The 20562-nt window shown below is 53.2% G+C and overlaps 8 protein-coding genes across 8 annotated transcripts; 5 read left to right on the top strand and 3 right to left on the bottom strand.

Moving 5' to 3' along the window:
* Nucleotides 1–3924: 3924 nt before the first annotated feature.
* Nucleotides 3925–6090, top strand: BDZ99DRAFT_514151 (uncharacterized protein; the record flags this gene model as incomplete). The annotated part of the gene is made up of 8 exons (XM_033724825.1): nucleotides 3925–4147; nucleotides 4200–4455; nucleotides 4628–4752; nucleotides 4822–4943; nucleotides 5022–5134; nucleotides 5203–5227; nucleotides 5353–5653; nucleotides 5996–6090. 8 exons carry the CDS (start codon nucleotides 3925–3927, stop codon nucleotides 6088–6090), a joined length of 1260 nt encoding a protein of 419 aa, XP_033584892.1.
* Nucleotides 6091–6348: 258 nt separating this feature from the next.
* Nucleotides 6349–6640, top strand: BDZ99DRAFT_514150 (uncharacterized protein; the record flags this gene model as incomplete). The annotated part of the gene is made up of 2 exons (XM_033724824.1): nucleotides 6349–6492; nucleotides 6578–6640. The coding sequence occupies 2 exons, from the start codon at nucleotides 6349–6351 to the stop codon at nucleotides 6638–6640; spliced, it is 207 nt and encodes a 68-aa protein (XP_033584891.1).
* Nucleotides 6641–11533: 4893 nt separating this feature from the next.
* Nucleotides 11534–12829, top strand: BDZ99DRAFT_531150 (uncharacterized protein; the record flags this gene model as incomplete). Its single annotated transcript, XM_033726438.1, has 3 exons — nucleotides 11534–11741; nucleotides 11932–12147; nucleotides 12393–12829. The coding sequence occupies 3 exons, from the start codon at nucleotides 11534–11536 to the stop codon at nucleotides 12827–12829; spliced, it is 861 nt and encodes a 286-aa protein (XP_033584890.1).
* A 531-nt stretch (nucleotides 12830–13360) lies between these two features.
* On the top strand, nucleotides 13361–14127 carry BDZ99DRAFT_514147 (uncharacterized protein; the record flags this gene model as incomplete). The annotated part of the gene is made up of 4 exons (XM_033724823.1): nucleotides 13361–13564; nucleotides 13618–13741; nucleotides 13795–13924; nucleotides 13974–14127. The coding sequence occupies 4 exons, from the start codon at nucleotides 13361–13363 to the stop codon at nucleotides 14125–14127; spliced, it is 612 nt and encodes a 203-aa protein (XP_033584889.1).
* A 752-nt stretch (nucleotides 14128–14879) lies between these two features.
* On the bottom strand, nucleotides 14880–15828 carry BDZ99DRAFT_470869 (uncharacterized protein; the record flags this gene model as incomplete). Its single annotated transcript, XM_033721677.1, has 4 exons — nucleotides 14880–15149; nucleotides 15212–15313; nucleotides 15385–15477; nucleotides 15715–15828. The coding sequence occupies 4 exons, from the start codon at nucleotides 15826–15828 to the stop codon at nucleotides 14880–14882; spliced, it is 579 nt and encodes a 192-aa protein (XP_033584888.1).
* A 605-nt stretch (nucleotides 15829–16433) lies between these two features.
* BDZ99DRAFT_470868 (uncharacterized protein) lies at nucleotides 16434–17054 on the bottom strand (the record flags this gene model as incomplete). Its single annotated transcript, XM_033721676.1, has 1 exon — nucleotides 16434–17054. One exon carries the CDS (start codon nucleotides 17052–17054, stop codon nucleotides 16434–16436), a length of 621 nt encoding a protein of 206 aa, XP_033584887.1.
* Nucleotides 17055–17605: 551 nt separating this feature from the next.
* Nucleotides 17606–17950, top strand: BDZ99DRAFT_531149 (uncharacterized protein; the record flags this gene model as incomplete). The annotated part of the gene is made up of 1 exon (XM_033726437.1): nucleotides 17606–17950. One exon carries the CDS (start codon nucleotides 17606–17608, stop codon nucleotides 17948–17950), a length of 345 nt encoding a protein of 114 aa, XP_033584886.1.
* Nucleotides 17951–19141: 1191 nt separating this feature from the next.
* BDZ99DRAFT_514144 (uncharacterized protein) lies at nucleotides 19142–20476 on the bottom strand (the record flags this gene model as incomplete). Its single annotated transcript, XM_033724822.1, has 2 exons — nucleotides 19142–19574; nucleotides 20058–20476. 2 exons carry the CDS (start codon nucleotides 20474–20476, stop codon nucleotides 19142–19144), a joined length of 852 nt encoding a protein of 283 aa, XP_033584885.1.
* Between the last annotated feature and the right edge of the window lie 86 nt (nucleotides 20477–20562).

Here is a 20562-nt window from a genome sequence, read left to right as displayed (position 1 = left end):
CGATCGGGGTAAAGAAGCAGCCAAACCTACAGATGACGCCGATGCTGGTTAGTGCAAGCGGGTGGTTGCTTGGGCGTTGGACATGCCCACTAATAGAAATGCAAACAGTAACGAGTGAGAGCGGATATATCTACCTACTGGAGGGCGTAGGCAGAGAACAAGACCGAGGACGACAAGAGCTTAAGGAACGCCAGGTTGCCGTACCCAACGGGTATTCCACGACCCAGAATTAGCTGCTCGCGCAATTGGTTGCGCAAGAGCAGCTGCCCTTCCTTATGCCTCTACCACGGATACCAAATTGGAGACCTGCCTAAAAAGGATTGAAGAGTTGGAAAAGGAGGTGAAAGACTCTATCCACGTCCGCCTGAACTGCAGCTCCTTACTTTAACAATCGACCGCGAATCGCTCCGAAAGGCCCTGTAGTCAGCTGGTATAAAGCCCTCTCGCCTCTTGCTTCCGATAGACACGCTAGTCAACAAATCAGGGTCTTGAGGGTGATATCATTGGCTGTACACGCGCCTGCCTGGGCCAAGGACGGTGTTGTGTTTCTGTTGCAGATGATTGAGTCGTGGCCCCGCCAAGAGTTCTGCTGTCACTTCCTCTGCCGTCTAGATTGCTCACCGACCGGATCATCCCTGAGGACCTACCGCGCCGCAAACTTCACCGTTATCTACCTCTGCACGAGCAGATCTCCCTTGGTAATATTCAGATAAAGGAGGTATTTGGTAAGTTGACCGAGCCTGCAAGAGACCAACAGTATCTTTCTAAGGGAGCATTAGAGCTGACCTTCTCCATCTAGTGACCTTTGAGCGCAAGGACTGTATGACCTAAGACAAGATCCTGTTCCGGGTTGCCGACTGCCCCAACAGCTTCGCTGATATCTAGCTCCGCGAGCTGGCACATCGACCAAGTCATTATGTCTGAGGAAGGACGGCTGTGCTTCGGCTGCCACTGAGAGAAGGACTGCGTGGCCGGACACAAGAGAAGGACTTATGTCTGCCTCTTCGATCGACGTTAAAGGTTCGATGGCCCGGAACGATAGTTTGTGCAGGCGGGTGGATTGCCGACTGCGTCAAGAGCTTCAACTTCGTCCCTCTGGCTACTACCTGGTACGTCAGCCAAGCTATCATGGTCGAGAAAGAGCGGATTTACCTGAGGTACAACGAGGACACGGACTACAATGCTGAGCCGGGGGAATACGAGGCACCATATATAAAGAGCAAGTTCCATCGCTTGGGATTTCGGTAAAGGTGGGATTCCCGACGGCGCAAGGGCTTTGCTGCAACTCACCTCTTCGACCGGATCAAAGTCCAAGACTGCAAGTAAATTTGTGTACTGTACCCTCAGTACCCACGCTAGCCAGTAAAGCCTCAGAACAGTATCCAAAGTGAGGAGCTAAGTGTGGTCTGCGTTGGAAGAGCTAAAACTCTATGACTCCATGGCCATTAGTTCTTCTTCCGCAACATCGATTATTTGGCGGGCTGCATGTTGAGGAGAAGATCATGTATAGTGGTGTTTTAGAGCGGAGGGACTTCTAGGTAAGAATTGACCGTACCGCAAAAGAACAGCATCTTCTAAATCAAGAAATCGGGCTGACATTTGAGACCCAGTCACCTTGTATGTCCTGGACTACCCCGTCTTCAGCAATCGTGCCTCATCCTCCAGCGCCGGCGAACCCTTTACCGAAAGAAAGCATCGCCACCGACACCCCTTCAGCAAATGCACGCTCAACCTCTAGACCACAACTCTACGCCGATGTCCCCATAATCTCAGTACAGCACTCCATCATACTCCCGGTATAATCCAGGACTGGTTCCGAGCTCTGCGATAGATAATCTGCCTGCATCAGCGCCGCAGTTGTGGGCAGTTCCTCTCGCGAAAATCTGGCGGCTTCGTCGCTTCATACTTATAAGATACTCCAACTCATGGAATGCGGCTTGTGAAGGGGATGAAGCTAGGTGAGGGTAAAGCGTATAGATACAGGTCCACACTGAAGCTGAGTCTCCTATCACAGCGGCGATCTACAACGCCCATATCGACAGCCAGGACTTCCTTCATGGGGATTTCCCGACGTTCCCGTCACGCACAGACGCGATGGGGACGTGTTCACTACCTGCGCAGGAGCCAGGCCGGGCCGGCGGGCTCCCGACTAGCCAATTTTGCGAGTTCCTGGAGAGCACGCCTGGCCAGTACATCACCAAGCGGTACACCAAGAAGGGATTTAGCCCACGTCAGACTAACGTCCGCGCAAGCCCAAATTGTGGAATGAACGACCTTTTGCAAGCTCCTCTCGGCCCAGACCTTTGACTCCAGCCCGACCTAGGCCCAACGACACGTCGCTTGATGCCCAAGGCCGACTTCCAGATCCCAAAGAGTTTTACCTACCACTCAGCTCTGAAAGGCGGAGCCCCTGCTCCATGGCGGGCGGCAGTAAGGAGATGACTCCTAGCACTGGGGAAACGAAGAAGTGGTGTCCAACCCGCAAGATACTAATCTCAAATGTCGCCAAATCGATCTACTCACACAAGTACAGATCGTCGGACGACGACCCATTCTTGTGTCCGAACCTCCTCACTTGCAGGAAATTAGCGAACAGTTGCGCCCGATGGTGCTGCATACAGGTAAACCACAGTTCTCTCGCTTCCGGTGGACATAGTTTGGAACGGGACGAGCTTGTTGGAGTAATAGGGTCAGCCGGGCGTGCATTTGGGATCCACTCCCTAGCATCAGATGTGGAGCGGAGTAGTGGCTGGACTATGTACTTAGCACTTGTAGTCATTGACATTGACGAATTGAGCGATGAAGTACTTAAGACGTTGTACTATGAATATCACATTTTTGGTAATAGCTAAATGTGCACCCTCACAGAGCCTGTCTCGTGAGTATCGCCGCCTTAGGCGTCACGTGCCACGCAGCATCCACGACACGATTTAAATAGTTGGATCTGGACCTAGTTAAAACGCTTAGCGTTGATGAGTCATTCACCTCCACTAGCGCGGTCTGTCACCTATAAGATCTCAATCTCATTCTCGCCTTTGAAATTTTCTTCTTTTTTCTCCAGTGCAGGGGCCTTTCATTGAAATTTTGGAAGACTCACTACGCTTCGTTGCCTTCTGGCTTCGGGGCTGTTTTTGGAAACCGTCCGCTGGCCGCTGGGCTTGCCTATGTCAGGGGACACTGTGTTGCTCGTATTGCACTGCCTCGGGCGAACGCGAATCTTTTTTCATTGATTGACTCAGCTGGTCTGGGTGATCGAAGAAGAAGCTGCTTGGTCTTAGTGATGATGAGACTGGTCTCTGGCGTGTGCTTGAGGATGATCTCAAGACTCTGCATGCCTTTGATCTATCTTGCTATGCGTTCGTTGCTTAGTTATTAGCTATAAAATGAAGCTATTTTGTTGTACCCCACGTTGTGCTGGATGCGTTGCCGTGGTGTTGTTGTGATGCAGACGCGTCGCGCGCCCATGCAGGACTCTGACCAGCGCCATTCCAGTCGCTCTTGCGTATGTAACACCGCTGCGGAGAGATACTCCGAGACTTATTTCCGCAAGCAGTTGCCTTCTACCTCGCCATTTATGAGGCTACCGCCCGCGGACGCAGCGCGGACGGGGTTGAAGACATCCTCCAGAGGATCAAGCCCATGCCGCTCCCCGACACTCATCCAGTATATGAACTCAACACAAGCTTATGAAAAAGCCTCGCTGCGCCTATCACACACCCCGATCTCCAGAGCTAGACCCCGAGAAGCTCTTCCTGGCGCCGGTATAGAAGACGGCACCACCACAGATCTCCCTAACGAGCTAGACGAAGGTGCCCGTCATCACAGCGCTAACTGAGCGCTATCTGCATTACCTATCGGGCTATATAGTCAAGGGAAAGTCCCACGCGCGATTGTGCGAACTCGAAGTCTCCATGCCAAAGCCCGATGGGCGCTCGTATCGCGAACTCATCTCCAGGGTGGAACAAGGCCCTCTACTTTTCTGCAGAACATCTCCACTTGCGGCTACAATGCACCTACGACCACAAGGTAGCATACCTTGCATCCGTCAAAAAGGTCGCTGCTGTCTATGCCTCTCCAAGTTCTCCCTTACGCGTTGACCTCACACGGCCGCCCACCGCACTCAACACTTTCACCTGGCGCTTGAGTGGTAAGTTGCAGGAAGAAGAGACTTCAAGGATAGCTCATATCCACAAATATAGCTACCAGCACTCAGAAATCCCACCGTCCTCGAGCTCCGGTCCCCTGCGGCTCCACTTCGGCCCCCATCCTCGAGCAACCGGCAGCCGGTCTCCGAGCCCGCACCATCACCCTTTCTATCGACCGCAGAACCCCACAACCTTCCACTCCACAACACCATTCCTCAACCTCACTCATGAACATCCTCCTTCCAGGACATGAAGCTGGCAAAGCGCAGACAGGACTGGGTCCGACCCGTTCCTGCTCCATCATTCTCCGGTAAGTGGCAGCTTCTGACCTTCACCCCAAAGGTGGCCGCCCACACTCGCGCCAACACAAAACATGCTTCCTCCGTCGCAAATTCCCTGTCCTCCCACTATACTCTCACGAAGTGAAGACCTCTTAGCCCTAAAGCTTGCATGGCTTGTTGATCTTTGCTAACCCTGCCCAGCCACAGCCAGAACGACAACGACGCGTATGGCGACGATGTCGCGCGCTTCGACTCCTGTACACCAGTCTTACTATGGTGCGTCTTCGTTGGAAGATATCGTGTACGCATCATGATGCATGCTCCGGGTATGTTGCACCTCCTCAATTGTGGTTCACCATTCGCACTCGCTCTGAACTTGTGCTAATCCGGCCCAGGAACAGCCAGAACGACAACGATGCGTATGATGGTGCTGCCGGTGGGCACATCATCACAGACAATGTCCATGGCGCTCGAGTGCAGTTTTCAGAGATGCCGTGTGCGCATCATGATGTTCCGGGTATGTTGCGTTTCTCATGGTTCGCCTTCTACACTTTCTTGAAACCTCTGCTGATTCTTCTTCTTCAGAGACAGCTAGAACGACAACGATGCGTATGACGATGGCGGTACTGGTGCACCCGTTGTTGAAGCCGATGTCTATGGCACTCCAGTGCAATTTTCGAGAAATTGTGTGCACAATATAATGCTCTCGTAGGTGGTCCTTATCTCCTGCGATTGGTTCGCCAGTCTCGCTCTGTGCTTCTGCTAACTCGGTTCAGATACAGCCAGAACGACAACGACGCGGTTCGTGATGGCCCTGCCGGATGATCTATCATCAAAGACGGTGTCTATGATGCGCGAGTGGATCTCGTGTGCACATCATGATTAGGACCAATAGACAACCGTGGCCTCCTCCCCACCATCCCCAGGAACCCTCTTCACGAGCTCCGGCAACTCGCACAAACCCGCCCACCGCTACAACTCGTGCACATGGAAGTAGAGCAGAACCCTCGGTAAAGGAAGGCGGCGAAGGCACCGGCGACCTGCCCACCTCGCGCTGGAACAAGGAGGCGAGCCTCGTGATCAAAATGGTCAAGATGCCTGACACGACCGGCAACGACAACCGTCCGATCGAGCTGATCCTGCTCGCGTGCCGGCCGTCGACTTGCAAACGCATCATCGAGCTGCTCGGTAGCGAGCTGCACATGCTGAGCCTAAGCCTGTGCTCCAGTAAGTTGTCCTTATCCCCTACTATTTGCTCAGCACTCTTGTTCTGTATTCTTACTAACTTAGTTTAGCTACAACTAGAACGACAACAATGCGTCTAGTTATGGCGTGTCCGGTGTGCCTGTCATCAAAATGATACCTGGGAAGCTTGTGGACAAGGAGGAGGGAAGCGCAGAGGTACTTGCGGAGCTGCTTTTGGAATGCTACCGCCGAACTGTCAAACGAAGGCGCTATCCGCTCATTCATCTAGGACGTCTACAATCTATTATACTTGTTAATAGCCAATTACCTGTTCCGTATATAACACCGTGGTTGATGATGATAAAGTGGCTAACATGGCTCAAGACAGCGCACTTATCTCGCAGAATCCTCCCTTCCTCCACTTTCTACAACAGCACCGATACTTCCTCGCCCGCATTCCAAAATCGCTTTTCTCCTGAAATCAGATTCTCTCGCGATCTCCTCTGGCGTACCTTCCACCGTTGGAACTCTCTTATACACAGTGAATCCAGACGTGAAAATTGTGGTTGGTCCTCCCTTAGCCCTGCCTTGCTTCCAACTCACTACGTGCTTGCGGCTTCACCTTACCCTTCACCCTCCTTCACTTCATCTTCACATATCTATTTCCGCCCGAGCAATTTCATCTACAAGCTCGCAACCTTACAATATCCCAAACCACTAGAACAACTAGTGCAACCATGGCCTACGACGCCCCTTCCCTCATCCTTGCCGCCTTCTTTGCCGGAGTCGCACTCCCCTTCATTATCTACCGCATCTGGAAAGCTGTCCGTGCCAATGCCGATGAGCCCGAGTCCGTCCAATTCATCACTACATATCTTGACGTTTGAGCTCCAACGAGACGATGAAGGCAAGCTTCGAGCTATCCTCCTAAGTAGGCAAAAGCGCACATGCTAATCGCTGATATAGATGGCCGACTCGAAAGAGACATATCCAGGACTAAAGTTAGGCGGCGCGCAACGAGTAGCTTGAGATGGCACTGCAGATGAGCCTCTTGGTTGGAGCAGTTGGAGGCAGGATGGAACGGTGTGGAGGAATACTATAGGTTGCAGAAACAGGGAAGCGGGAGGGGATTTAGAGATAGATTGAACGAAGATGGCTTGTAGATTCTTAGGGGAACGATCAAACATTTTGCTCGCAATTGTTTGATGCTGTGTGGGGTCCTTCAAGATACTCTAAAATTCAAAGATAAAGATACATTTTCCAAACCGCATTGTTTGTTGCAGTCCAAAAGGCGTACATAGAGAACTAGGCTTTGCTCGCTTGCCCTAATTTAGAAAGACAAGTCGTCCTAGCACATCACCTCCTGCTACTGCATGAGGTGTCCTGGCATCTTATTTGGAATGGGAATCGCATGTCACATTCAATGGGCTCTGAATGGCGTCGTGGTCTGATGGAAGGGCTTTGATAGGCATAATTGGATCGATTCACCTATATTGGTCTGAATACACGTCTCTGCGCGCATTCGCATGCTACTGCATAAAGCACCTCAATACGTTTTGAAGATTTGAGGCCGAACGTCACCTTCTTTGGCCCAATATGTAAGCTTCGAACCTCCTCTTCCCATGCGCCTCTACTAAACGAATGTTGTTTCCTGGGGTGCCAAAGAGCATCCGTGTCGCGAAAGAGTTCTCTTGCGCGTGTGCCAGCATCGTCCCCACTCTAGGCTGTCTGCAAGGTAGAGGGGAAGTCTTTTTGTCTCACATGCCGTTCCCGAGAGAAGGGCCACGCTGATCACCCCAAGAAGGCATCGCTGTCCCCGTGGTGAATGGATGACGGACGCCTTTGAGGGACTCATTGCCCTTTCCAAAACTTCTTCTCTTCCTAATTCATCCTTCGGTCACATACTGCTGCTGCTAGGCCGTATCAGATGTAGGCGGTATAGTCATTATCGAGAATTGCCGCCCTTAATGCTCCGCCGCTAAGGCAAGATCTTTGCCCCAGCAACTGAAGCAAGTATGGAGGTCCGTGAGGAATACTTGAGGGTAAATCCGGGCAGAACGGCTTCTTCTTTCGCACCCCTACCTGGGAGCTGCGTCATTCTCTATGGATAGATGGTCCTCCGAGCGTATGGTCTTCTTGAGTTCGTCCATGCCGACGAATGAAATAAGCGTGTCATCTTGCCGGTCGAAATTCTTCCCGTGCAGATCGAAGACGAGATTTGCAGGGTGGGGCTTGCGGATTCCGCGGCCAGAAATCCGGAGTGGCGTGGCTGGGAGCCTCAACTAGAAATGCCATTCGCCGCTTGTCTGGCATGTACCCAGCGGCGTGCCTCTTCTTCACCCACTACACACTCATCATTCGCCTAGTAGTCTCAGTTTTCGTGCCGATCGGACAGCGAATCCGCCTCACCTTTCAGTTTCTCTTTCTTTTCCAATGGGAACGTTTTGTCCGTCTCTACGCCAGGAGACATCCCGACACACAATCCACCTAGAAGGGATGAGTCAAGTCAGGCTGGAAATATCCAGAACTTGGGCTGCGCCTCGGCACCCAGAGGAAGCGGATTGAATATCACGAAATCATGTTGATGCCACCTCCAAGGATTAGTCGGAAGAATCGTGCTCTCCGCTTGTCACGTCGTGAAAGATAGCACGCGTTGCATCCAACAGGTACGATGATAGAATCCCTGACACGCGATGATGTTCATCTCAGAGCAGGACCTTGGTAGAGACTCGCTTGTATACTTCGACGTTTCGACGACCGCTTCTATCTGGCTCCCGGTGCTGCCGAGTCCCTTCTCGGTGGTGGTAAAGGGGATGATGGAGAGGGAGACTGTCCTCTGCGACCATCCCGACATACAACCTCATCCGTACCTCGCCGCTCCACTCCTCCACATCCAGCGCCTCCTCCGTATCCCTATTCTCCCAACCCTTCCCAGGCAGCGGCTGCTCCGCAACTTCCTTCCCTCTCTCTCCTCCCTATCTTCCTCTCTTGTCTTCTCCTGCTGTGTATTGAAGATGGGAGGTGGGAGGATGTAGTCTGCCCTGGGGTGAGATCTGCGGGTACTACTGCGCTGTCTGCTGTGGTGGAGGGCGGACTGGGCCAGCTCCTGGGCGAGGTTAGCTCATAAAATACAGCTTGTGGTGGACTTATTGTAGATGTGTGTTCGATCGAAAGTAGACGCTTGCTGGCCCGCAACATCATCGCTGCATGGGTCTGGTATGTTGGACAAGTGTTAAGACGCCCTCGCTGGCTCGCCTGACTGTCGCCGGGGCAGCGTGTCCTCCATAGAAGTTGGCGTGGCGCGCTCAGATCCTTACGTGGGAGTATCTGGCTACGGCAGGCGCCCGCTGGTCTTTGCGACTTCGAACGCGATGAATAGCGGTTTTCAAAGGGGCTTCCTATGCCGGCTTCTGAGCGGCCTCGAGAGTTTCCTATGCTAGTCAATGGTTTCTACTTGAGAGACTGGCGAACAGCCACCGACCTGAACGGCTGAATGCAGTAGGATATTAGGCCGTGCTGCCCGCGGTGCCGGTATCACCGAATCCCTCAAAATCTGCGTATGTGTGCCCGGAAACTCCTAACTGTGTCCAATTTCCACCTCGCCCAAAACGGTGCCTCGCGCTGGAGAGGTGTCTAAGGTGTCTGGTCGCGAGACGGTACCAAAGCACCAACTGCCACTCTCGTCGCGGATACCGCACCTGGTGGGCTGCCTCTTCGGGTGATATAGTCATTGGGAGGAGAGAGTACGAAAAGCAACGCGGGCTATTCTTCGATATTCGCTGTTGAACAGACGCAGGGGCAGCGAGGTAGAGTGCAGCAGGCTCGAGGGGCTGGAACGGCGTGCGAGACTCCTCCTTTGGTTAGAAAAATATGATGCGGAGATGGCAGACGCCTCCGTCCAGGGTGACTGAGCAAGCCACCAGGCCCGTGGACTTACTAGCATGGGTGTGAGTTTGAGTCTGAATCCCGACGACGCGGACTAAGCTCTTGCAGACGCATGTACACAGTGCTTGCCGAGGTCTTCAAAAAATAGTAAACCCCCGGAGGCCAGCTAACCTAAATTTCGAGGGAAGCAGGCGAAGGGAGGAACATGGAGGGGTGCACGAATGGAGTACGCCGAGAAGCGGGATAGAGTAGGCAATGAGAGCTGGATGATCTTGATCCTAGGCTGGCTTTAACGCAGAAGGAATAGGATGTAGAGCTCGTGGTGGAGATAAAGAGCAAAAAAAGTGCAAAAACTTAACTTCGATATGTTAAGAAAACCCCGGGCAGTTTTTTTCGGACGGAGGACGACTTGAACCCTTGAGCTTATGTTAGCGAGACCCCTTGAGGATTGAAAGCGACAAAGGAACAAGCAAACAAGCAAGCTATCTAACTATCTAACCACTACCCGAGTGGTACCCCGAAGGGCGGAAGGACGTCTGAATAATAAGATACATATACCCCGACTTGAAGAACCTTCTCACTGTATTAGCGGGCCGTGGACTACGCTCGAGCCGCATATCGGCCACCGGTTGTCGCCAAGCACGGTCTGATCTTGGGCTACGTTCGACGTCATTCCTCGCCTGTCCAGCGCACACACGCTGTCTCACTCCACCTGCAGTCTGCCAGTCCAGAAGAAAGCTCCCTCCGATCTTTTGGCTCTCAGGTGGCAGGCCGCCCAATGCATTTAATCTGTCTATTGAGCATCCGGTCCAGCCCAACTGCTCCCACTTTCATTTTATAGTATTGCGGTTACTTGATGAAGATCCAGTATTAGTCACCTTCTCAGTATTTACACGGCAGATAGCTGTAGGGCATTGCTCTGTGTTTAGTCATGCTTGAGAGGCCTTAAATATTTTGGGAAGACTGTGTCCGGCCGTCTGTCAAGGCTCTCATATATTTTATCCAGCTACAGCTTATCTTGTTCCGCCGGTCACTGAGTTAGTAGGCGCCTGGGGCGCGGAGACTGTCTGAGCGCACCTAACAGGCCATCCCCGTGGCGACCTGCCGTACTCATCCCTTGCTGGAGTATTTTCATCCTCTGCATGCAACCGCTCGCAAGAGGGGAGATCGTGTTGCCACGAAGTGATAGCGTTCTCCAAAAATTTGTTGTCCGAGGAACCTCAGAGTACAGACTGGAGCAGCAGTTTCAGCCTAGCTTGAATTGCATTGTGAAGATCAGGATGGGTTTAACATACATAGGCTCTATCTCTTGATAGGCATACTGAGCTCCTTGAAACGGTATCTTAGGCCCAGCAAATCTACTTGTAGAGAGGCCTGAAGTTGACGGCGGTCGTCCTCATGCTGAGTTCTGAAACCATTTGCATATGTCACGTGCGCTTGACCCCGGGCTGAGAAACGGTCCGCGAGATCTTCATCACTGTTAGCCGACAGCCCTCCACACCAAACCCTCACCCTGACACCACTCCGATTTTCTTGGACCACGTTTTTTCCAGCACCCAAGCAACGACTCTATCAGTCGACCTTGGAATCTTGAAGATACTGCACGACTCGGGTTGCAGCACTACAACCTAGGGTCAGCAACTCATATGCAGTAACGTATCAGGATAACATGCTGATACAAGAGGAAGTAACAGGTAGTGCAACAGCAGTGCTGCAGCACGGTATCAGTACTGTATCAGGAAACAGGATGAATCAAGTAACGCGTCAGGAAGAGATACCACGTTATGCCCCCGGGGCTGGCCCCCCTCCTTCCCCTAGTATATAAACAACGAGCTAGACACCCATAGAAATCAGAGTTCACATCAATTTCAACCTGAGTGCACGGATCAGCTCAAGCCGAGCTGGCTTCGGCACAGGCCTGGAAGAACAACGTCCAACCAGTCGTACGACCATTCTCCGCGCAGGTGGATTCTGGGGCGCAGGAGAAGTCCACTGGAATGTTATTTGCATCACCTTGATTGGCTTTCCTTACTCTTCATGTTCGCACCTCCCGCACCCTCCGCGACGTTATTGGGCGACGGTCGCATGAACGCAGGCCCTCCAGCTGGCTTTCGAATGGTTCCTCACCACGGCAACTTCGACAGCGTCCCGCCGCCACACCAGCAACGGCCTATGTCGAGTACGCCACTACCGCCGCCACCTGCTGGTCTCCCCGCAAGGCCACCTCAGTCAAATGCCGGATATGGTGGACCCGCCAACTTCCAGCCGCACGGAGCCCTCCTCAAGAGCCTACTTCTTCGATGGAATATTCCAGAGGCTCTCAACCCTCGAGATGAGCGACTCTGGCCTGGGAGGTTGCCTCGCCGCGTCAAGTCTATCTTCGAATCTTCCGCGTTGACTACGGTCATGCGAGGTTAAGACGCATGTGGGAAAAGATCCGGGAGAATACTGTGTTATGTCTGCGGACTTTGTTGACGACGGCGCCGGCAACGTCAAGGGCATCAACACAGTCTCAGTGGAATGGACCCGGAAAGCCGACAGAGGATGGGACATGAAGAAGCTCGAGGGCAACGAGCGTTTCTTCCCCGCGGAGCTCGTCCTGCTGCCTATGGAGTTCGTGGGCCCGGTCGAGCTGGAGTCTCTCCGTCAAAGTTAGCAGTCGAGGCAGTACGCCTGATACCCCGACATCAGCGACCCTCAAGTTTGCGCTAGGATATTGCACCACGGCTACGAAACCTTCCAAACATGCGGGCCGGGCACGCGAGTCTTCGAGATAGCCGGGAGACATCGACATTTCCAAGATGAATCTTTCTGGAGACAAAGATGAGGTGACAGCTCACGTTGGACCGTCACGATGTGTCCGCGAAGACAGACAAGTACTAGATTGAGAGGCCAGATCAAGCAGTCAGATCACTGTGTCCCGCACGCAAGTCTGCGAGACAGCCAGGATACATCGACATTTCCAAGACGAATCTCCCCGGCGACGAAGATGAGCTGATAGCTGATGCCGGCCCGTCACGACACACCCGCGGAAGACGGCGAACACCAGGTCAAGAAGCCAGATCACCGTGGAGCCCATCTCGCCTGGCGGAAGTGGGAGTCCTGCGGCACGATGGATTCGTGGACGACCAACTCGCGATGGGGTACGCTCTTCCCCAAATCCGAGCGAAAGGCCAGATCACTGCGGATCCCATCTCCCCTGGTGGGAGTGAGAGTTCTGAGGTGCGACAGCCGACGCCGGACCATCACGACGCACCCGTGGAAGACGGCGAGTACCAGGTCATGTGCGGGACCACCGTGGAGTCCATGTCCTCATGGATGCGAGAGTTCTGAGGCGCGAGAGTTGACGCCAGACCATCACGACGTACCAGCAGAAGACGGCGAGTACCAGGTCATGGGGCCGGACCACCGTGGAGTCCATCTCCTCACGGGAGTGAGAGTTCTGGGGCGCGACCGATTCGTGGACGACCGACGTGCGGCCGGGCACGCTCTTCCCCAAGGGCATGCGAAAGGCTTGATCCGCAAGTGTTGAAGCCACCGAATCCCTCCCATCGGCAGCCGACCCGACGATGGCTCTCCCACTCGGTCTGCCTGAAGATCAACCCCCGCCCGGCAAACTCCACCCAACGATCGAGGCATTCGACGCCCTCATCTAGGCCGAGCGAAGTTCTTTGCCGGAGAGCCTGAGACCATCGAAGACGGAACAAAGCGTGTAAGACAGGGACAGCCGTCACGGCTCCTTCGATCCGGACAGGCGATTTGGTATGGATACTCCTGAGCGCGGCAAGAACTGTTCAGGCGGCATCAGAACAAGGTCAGAGCTAGGGAGAACCAAAAGCACGGAGAGGCATTGCTCAATGAACCATGCAACAACTCTACGAAACAACCGAAGCGGAAATAGAAGAATGGGATCCAGTTCAATATGTCGCTGAGGATGAGCATGGCAAAGAGCTGCTCCAGACGCCTGCTTCGACCAAGAAAATTGAAGAAGAACGCAAGAAGCATGAGCGATCAAAGCCTAGATGTTTTCGGATTTCTCTTCGACATTCTTGTTGTATTCACCTCCCGGTGCGACTCCAACGGTACCACATCCGGCTAAGCTCTATCCGAACTATAACAAGCTCTCCTCACTGTCTTCTACCACTGGGAAGCTGCGAAATACGGACCAGGTTCCCGCTACTGCCTCGCACCCGCAGAGCTTCACCTTCTTCCCGCCATCGATGACGTTGCGAGCAAACTGGAGAGGTAAGCCAATCCCACGACATAGTTTCGGTCTGTCACTAACTTCACGGCCACAGACTACATCCTCGTTGATGAGCGCGACAAACCTCCGGGTCCGTACTTGGACGAATCAACCGCCGATCTCCTGCGTTGCATCAACAGGCATGCGCGACTACATTTGAGGTCGTCGTTTAGCGTGACGCGGAGGTCGCGGTGTCCACGCTGCTGTTGCTGGCAGCAGTTTTGATCGCACCAGAGGACGAGACAATGACCGCGGAGGAGCTGGTGGAGCCGGTGCCCTCGACGACACCGATGATGTTGCGGGTGTCAACTTCAACAACTACTCTCGAGACTCCCTCATGCGCAAGCTCGCCCGGATGAAGAACCCGCCTGTCGCCTGTGCCAAATGAAGACGTGAAGGAAGAATCCAAGGAGTAGGATGGAGCTAGTGCTCTTGACGGCACCGACGTTGCGGGCGTCAACTTCTACAACTACTCCCGAGACTCCCTCATGCGCAAGCTCGCCCGGATGGAGAACCCGCACACCGCCGGTGCCAACCGAAGACGTGAAGGAGGAGTGTGAGGAGTATAGCACTTTTGGCCGACTGGCTACGTGCTCGCTGGGCCACTCCCTGCAGTGCTGTCGAGTAAGCAAGAGTATGGAGTAGATAGTGAGATATCCAGTATCCAGTTTTCTAAATAAGTAATGCAGTGGGTCTCAGACTACGTATTTACTAACCATTACCTACCAGCTGGGCTGCTCCTTACAGTGCTATCGAGTAAGCAGGAGTATAGCGTAGATAGTTAATATCCAGGTGCCCAGTTTTTGAATACTATAAGCATGATTGAAAGAGCAATGCAGTGGAATTCAGACTACCTATTTACTGAGCAATTACCTACCAGTTGGGCTCCTCTTTACAATGGTATCGAGCAAGCAGAACTGGAGCCCGAGCATTGATATATCCACGTGCCCAACCGGTAACCTGGTGTTGTGCCAGACAGAATTCAGGGACGGTTAGAATCTAGTCCACTTCAGCAAGTAGATGTCAAAATTTTTGAAACTCATTACGCCGCCTCAAACAGTGCCAGCATCACATCACCACAACAACAAATAGCTACTGATTTAGGGGTATCGTTCTTTAGGATTCAGTCTCAGGTTATCTCTATGACGTATGCTCAGGCTTTGCGCGGGGGACGAAGACGGCGGCACGGGGGTCCAAGCCCGGCTCGAGACCACGACGAGTGGACGAATCCACGGCACTGCCAGTTGCTTGCGGTGCTGACAGCGGAGCAGGGCCGACGGAAGTGTGGGGGCTTGGGCCCGCGGGCGGACGTTTGACGAAGTTCTTCGCACGCGGGTTGCGCGTGGTGCCGCTCTTCCGCTTCGACTTGGTGGTGGGCTTCGCAGCCTCGGACACGGCAGGGGCAGGGCTCTGATTCTACGTATTTAGCTATTGCTTCAATTGGATCCTGCCATATCGTTTACTGGGCTGACGTGTTGTTCAACAGGTTCTCCCGGGCGGCCCGCTACGTCCGCGACGGCCTGACCCTGCTGGGAGCTGGTGGCGACGGCACGGGTACCGCTCAGTGGCGCGTTCTAAGTGGCTAGAGTCAGCCATGGCCGCAAGGAAACGTTTATTGAGGGGATAGAGTGCCGTGGATACGTACCGGAACGGTTTCACCAACCTCTCGACGTCTCGGGAGGCCGGGGCCTTGGAGGAAAGAGGCCAGGGCGCCGGACACACTCTTCGGATTGGTCTTCTGTACGCAGTGTTAGTGCAATGACGAAGGAGAATAGTGGATACAACATGAAGAACGTAAGTAATCTCGATGATGTGTGCCCATCGTGATGGCAGCTCCGCAATCACCAGGTCGGTGATGCCGCGATAGCCGCTATTCGTACCAGCACACGTGGGCGAGAGAGGCGAGCTAGAAGAACAGGGAGTGATAGGTACGTGCCGCAGCTTGTTTTTCGGGATTCATGGTGGCGGATGGTACTGGCTTGAGAGCAAGGTTGCCGGAGTGGATGTTATGACTAGGGCAGTCCAGCTTGAGGCGGCGACGAAAGTTTTGAGGACCTTGGCCTTTCACGACTTGGCAAGGTCTGGGCATTCCGGATTAGAATCTAGCGCTCTTTGACTTGGATTCCACCCTGCACATGAATTTAGGTTCATAACATGATGGGGTTTCTCCAAATTTACAATTTCGGTGGGCCGCCTCAGACAGCGCTATAAGCTTTCCAATGAGACGCATTCAGGAATCAGATCTACATATCCCTGAAACTCACAGCAGCGTTAGAGAAGGAAACCAACAGCATTACCTATCGTATATATCATCACTTGTCTCATTATATGGAACAGCTTCAAAGGCATCTTTCTTTATATTGATTTTCTATCAAACCACATAGTCAGCATATCTTCTTTACCCGCGGCGGAGGAATACCAAGTGTGCCATTTATGGAGATTATCTCCTGTCAACTAGTGTCTTGTCTTTATATGTCGTTTTTCCCTGCAGGAATGCTAGCGAAGGCTGACTTTAAGGTTATGCGTGGAACAGGATGTCAGTACGCGTTTTTGTTCAGTCCAAAAACCTTTTCTAGGGATGCTTTCGTCTTTCCCCATATAATCAATATCAGCATCAGGGGGTTAGTGGACGTCCCATGCGTTCACACCGTCAGACCGCCCCCTACGCTGCCAACACATACTCAACTGCGTCGCTCAAATCTGCCAAAAGTCCTGCGGAACGAACCTGCCAAGGACCACCAGAACTAACCCGGCACAGACTTGGCCAAACTTCAAGTACTCCAGGCGAACAATCTCGAAGATCGCACCACCAAAGACCGACACCACTCCAATCGCCAACGCCCAAACACGGATTCTGGACCCCGGCTCGCGCCTCGCGGCCTCTAGCAGCGCCTGCTGCTCCAATCGCTCGCGCTCCTCGAACTCCCGGCAATGCCGCATCCTCACATCTGCCAATCCGCCCACCACGTGTGCAATTCTCTCATAATACGTGGGATCGCCGTGATACTCTGGGTCCGCCTCGCACCAGACGGTATCGAAAACGATGGGCCACTTATCTTCGTCCAGGCCATGGATGGGGGTCCTCGGATCTTGCGTGCAGGAGGGGCAGACGAGATCGACGTCAGTGTGGAGCCAGCGCTCCGTGCACAGCAACCCCATGGCGTGGCCGCAGGGCAGCTTGTAGGCGATGTCGAAGCCGAAATACGCGTTGCAGTCGAAGCCGTTCGCGGTCATCTCGTCGACGAACCGCTTTCGCTCGGCGAAGGTGGTTGCGAAGGGGTCCCGGCAGATGGGGCAGACTTCGTCGGTGGGCATTGTGGCGGTAGCGTTGGGGGTAGGAGGGGATGAAAGGGGCTTCGCTGGGAAGTCACGGGGGCGGTGATTGAGTTGGTCTTTTCGGGTACGAGAGGGCTTTTAAGAGTTGGAATTGAGAACAGTCTCACATTCACTTTGGCATTGGGGGTGTACAGTGCAGGGAATTTCACCAGGTATGGCCGTCAACGACTATACACAATGATCATTGTTCGGTATTATTACCCCTTCTTAGCGCATACGCTACCATTCACAGTACAGCGACATTGTGTTTGCTGATTAGAACAAGGCGTAGTGAAACTGTCAAAGCAGCAGCCAAACATGAAAGTGTAAGCTCCCGTGCTGTTTTGCATACACCCCTATATAATCATCCCTCCTCTGCTCCGACTCGTCAACCACCCAACTCCTCCCCTTACTCTTTCAACCACCATCTACCCATACAACCCCCCTTCCCACAATGGTGCCCCCAAAATCTGACACCTGCCCCATCTGCACAAATCTCTTCGCCCTCACCCCCACCGACCGCCAGCTCCTCGCCACCGAGCTCGCCAGCAATGGCTACAACCCCGCCAAACTTACCGTCGAGCTCGACATCCTCGTCAAAGCCCGATGCGGCCACGAAATGGGCCTGTTCTGCCTGCAACGCTGGGCCGACGGGGGCAATTCTCTGGATTAAACATAAACTAAAAGAATTTCTAATAGAAAAAGAATTAACCTGCCCGTACTGCACAGTCACGATGCTTGATGAGATCGACCCCGATTCCGCCCTGGATCAGCTCCTGCACCGACGTCGCGTCGCCGCCGATGAAGAGGGCGATGCGCTGATGGTTGCGGCGGATAGGATGCTATATCTGCGCCGTCAGCAGGCGCGGAAGATGAAGGAACGCGTGCGTATCTAGGCGGAGGGCCCGGAGGGGGTGGCTCGGCGGCGGGGAGAAGGGCTTGGGCTCGTTCCACTAGATGATGGGGTCGCTCGACAAGGGGGCGAGGTCGTTGAAGTTCAACAAAGAGAAGAGGTCGCTCGAAAAGAGGATGAGGTCGCTGGACACGAGGACGATGTTGCTCGACAGGGCGCCGTAGTAGTCATTGACCGGAGGACACGTTATCGCCATCTGTCAGTACTGTTGGGCACGATTCTCGCTGGTCTTGCACCACTCTTCTGGAGCTACGGATCGAAGACGGCTATTATGTCGGCTGGCGTTGTCGGATGGCTGCTTCACGTAACTCTGGTTCTGATGTAGGGATTGCTGGGGATCGCGGGATGGACTAGATCGTGAAAATCAGATCTATCCTCGGCTTTGACGGCGGATATGATGATTTGGTACGCCCCCGGATGAAATCCGTGAAGATAGACGTTCGTGCTTAGAGGGAGTAGTGCTGATTTAAGATGTCGAGAGAGAGGAGAGATAGGATATGCTTACATCGATCCAAATCAGAGAGCATTGTCCGATATTCGGTTGGTCAGCTTTCTCTAGCGCTTCATAGATTGAATAGAAGCATGGCGGATTGGCGCCATCAACACCAATATCAAGAGCTTCGGCGTTTCCATTTGCAACGTCTTATGGCTTCTTTATATAATTTAATCTTCCAATAAACAACCTCTCATAATTTCCTATAGCGTCTACAGGACACGAGTGTTGGAGAGACTGTTGCTTCTCGGGATCATACCTGATCTGAAGGGCAGCTTCATGCATGATGAATTGACTTCTTGATAATGATGTTTTGACAAACCGACTCCCTGATATATGGATTCTCTCAATCTTCCAAAAAGCGCGGAGTAGTGATGTCGAACTCTTCGATCGCTAGATCAAGTATAGGTTTCGATCGGCTGGCTGGATGAATATGACTGTGAAGGTAGGTATTGATGGTACAGAATCGAAAGTGCCGTTGGGAGCTAGATGACGTGTCAACATGATATACCTCATTCCCAATTAAAGAAACAGCACGAGATCAATCTTGTTACCTTAGAACAAATATACTTCCAGATTGCTAGCCCAACTGCTTATGTCCCAAACCATCCGCATCGTCCAAGTTAACCTCAAATCCTGATCATTATCATCCGTATACCCCCGAATTCTCACACTGCCCCCTCATAAGTCGTAGCCGTAAACATCTCCCTTACTATCTGGCCCCGCTGTAGGGTCATCCTTGGGGTCTAGGACTGTGCCGGTCTGCAGTGATAGAGTTCGGGATGCTTCTGCCATGATGTAGCACTTCTTGCGATCAAAAAATGATAGCATACATCGGCGTGCGTTTAGTCGAACCGCGGACCCGTAAGGGCTATTGGTAAGACCCACAGCTCTATTCGTCATCGAATATACCAGGCGAGTTTCTCCAATACTTCTCATTGTCTCTCCAGTCGTCTCGGCGCGAGGAGGTACGATAGCGGTCTTGGGCGCGTTCGGAGCAGTCGGGGTGGTCGAGGTGATCCTCGCGCATGTCTCTTCCGACACATTCGACTCTGACTCAAGTCTGCTGCGATTCCGTCGAATAGAATTGTGGGGGGAAGTTGACGGGAGCGATCTATGCACATATTGTTAGCTCACGAAGCATATCATGAGCATGTCATGCCAGAAGCTTTGCTCTGCTACTCACTTCAGCGAGCCCCGGGATGTGGACAGCGTAGCCAGCGCTCATGACAAGGGGAGTACCCAAGGGAGAGTTGTCGAATATCAAGCTCGCGGGATCAGAGCTCATCCATTCGCCGTTTTCCGTAACAGCAAACGGCGACGCCGACTACGTTTTTGACGGTCTCGCTCAACAGGTGTCCGTTATCCGCCGTCGATCTCGAGGGAGGCACGCAGCATGTTGCAAATCTGGCGGCAATTTGCTTCCATTGCGTCAATCTGGTTCGTGACAGACGGGGCCGGCAACGGCATGTGCAGTGCGTGAATGCGGATTGTATGCGTCTTGAGTCGTCGGAGGTCCAATGATCGCTGGTGTCCGCTCTGAGCAACGGTCGAACGCGGCCGCTGGTGGTACTTGGCCTAAGTGGTAGGTTATAACCGGCTCGGGGGTTGCTGGATCTTAGTGGCTTGAATCAGTCGGCTCTGGTGTTGTGCATGCTGGTTCTCATGCTTCTCCGGGGCGTGGCGCTGGACGCGCTGGCTGGGGTTATGCGGCACGCTCAATTTGAGGTCGAAGAGGGAGTCGAAGTCGCTGTTGTTGGGCTCGACCTGTTCTTCTGAGCAGTGCTTCCTGGAGTCTGCGTCATAGTGCATTCGACTTGTCTGCTCTCTCTCTGTCGCGTATTCGGTACGATATCGCAAAGAGGCAAGAAGGGGTTTGTTGAAAGGCTTGAACATAGTACGACTGCCCCCAAGGACCTCCCACTCTCGTGAATCATTCTCAAAGGGAAGCTGAGCATGATCTGAGGAGTGGCGTTTCGAGTATAGTCGTCTTGAATCATCTATGTCCCCACGCATAGCCGAAAGGCGATGGGTGGAATGCTGGCATGCGGCATTCAGCGAGCAGGCGAGGCCGTCAAGGCTGGGTTATACGACGCCGAAGG

The sequence above is a fragment of the Mytilinidion resinicola genome, assembly GCF_010093595.1.
Source record: "Mytilinidion resinicola strain CBS 304.34 unplaced genomic scaffold BDZ99scaffold_1, whole genome shotgun sequence".
Classification (NCBI taxonomy): domain Eukaryota; kingdom Fungi; phylum Ascomycota; class Dothideomycetes; order Mytilinidiales; family Mytilinidiaceae; genus Mytilinidion; species Mytilinidion resinicola.
Note: the sequence above shows the minus strand (reverse complement) of the source record. Positions and strands in the feature narration are given on the sequence as shown.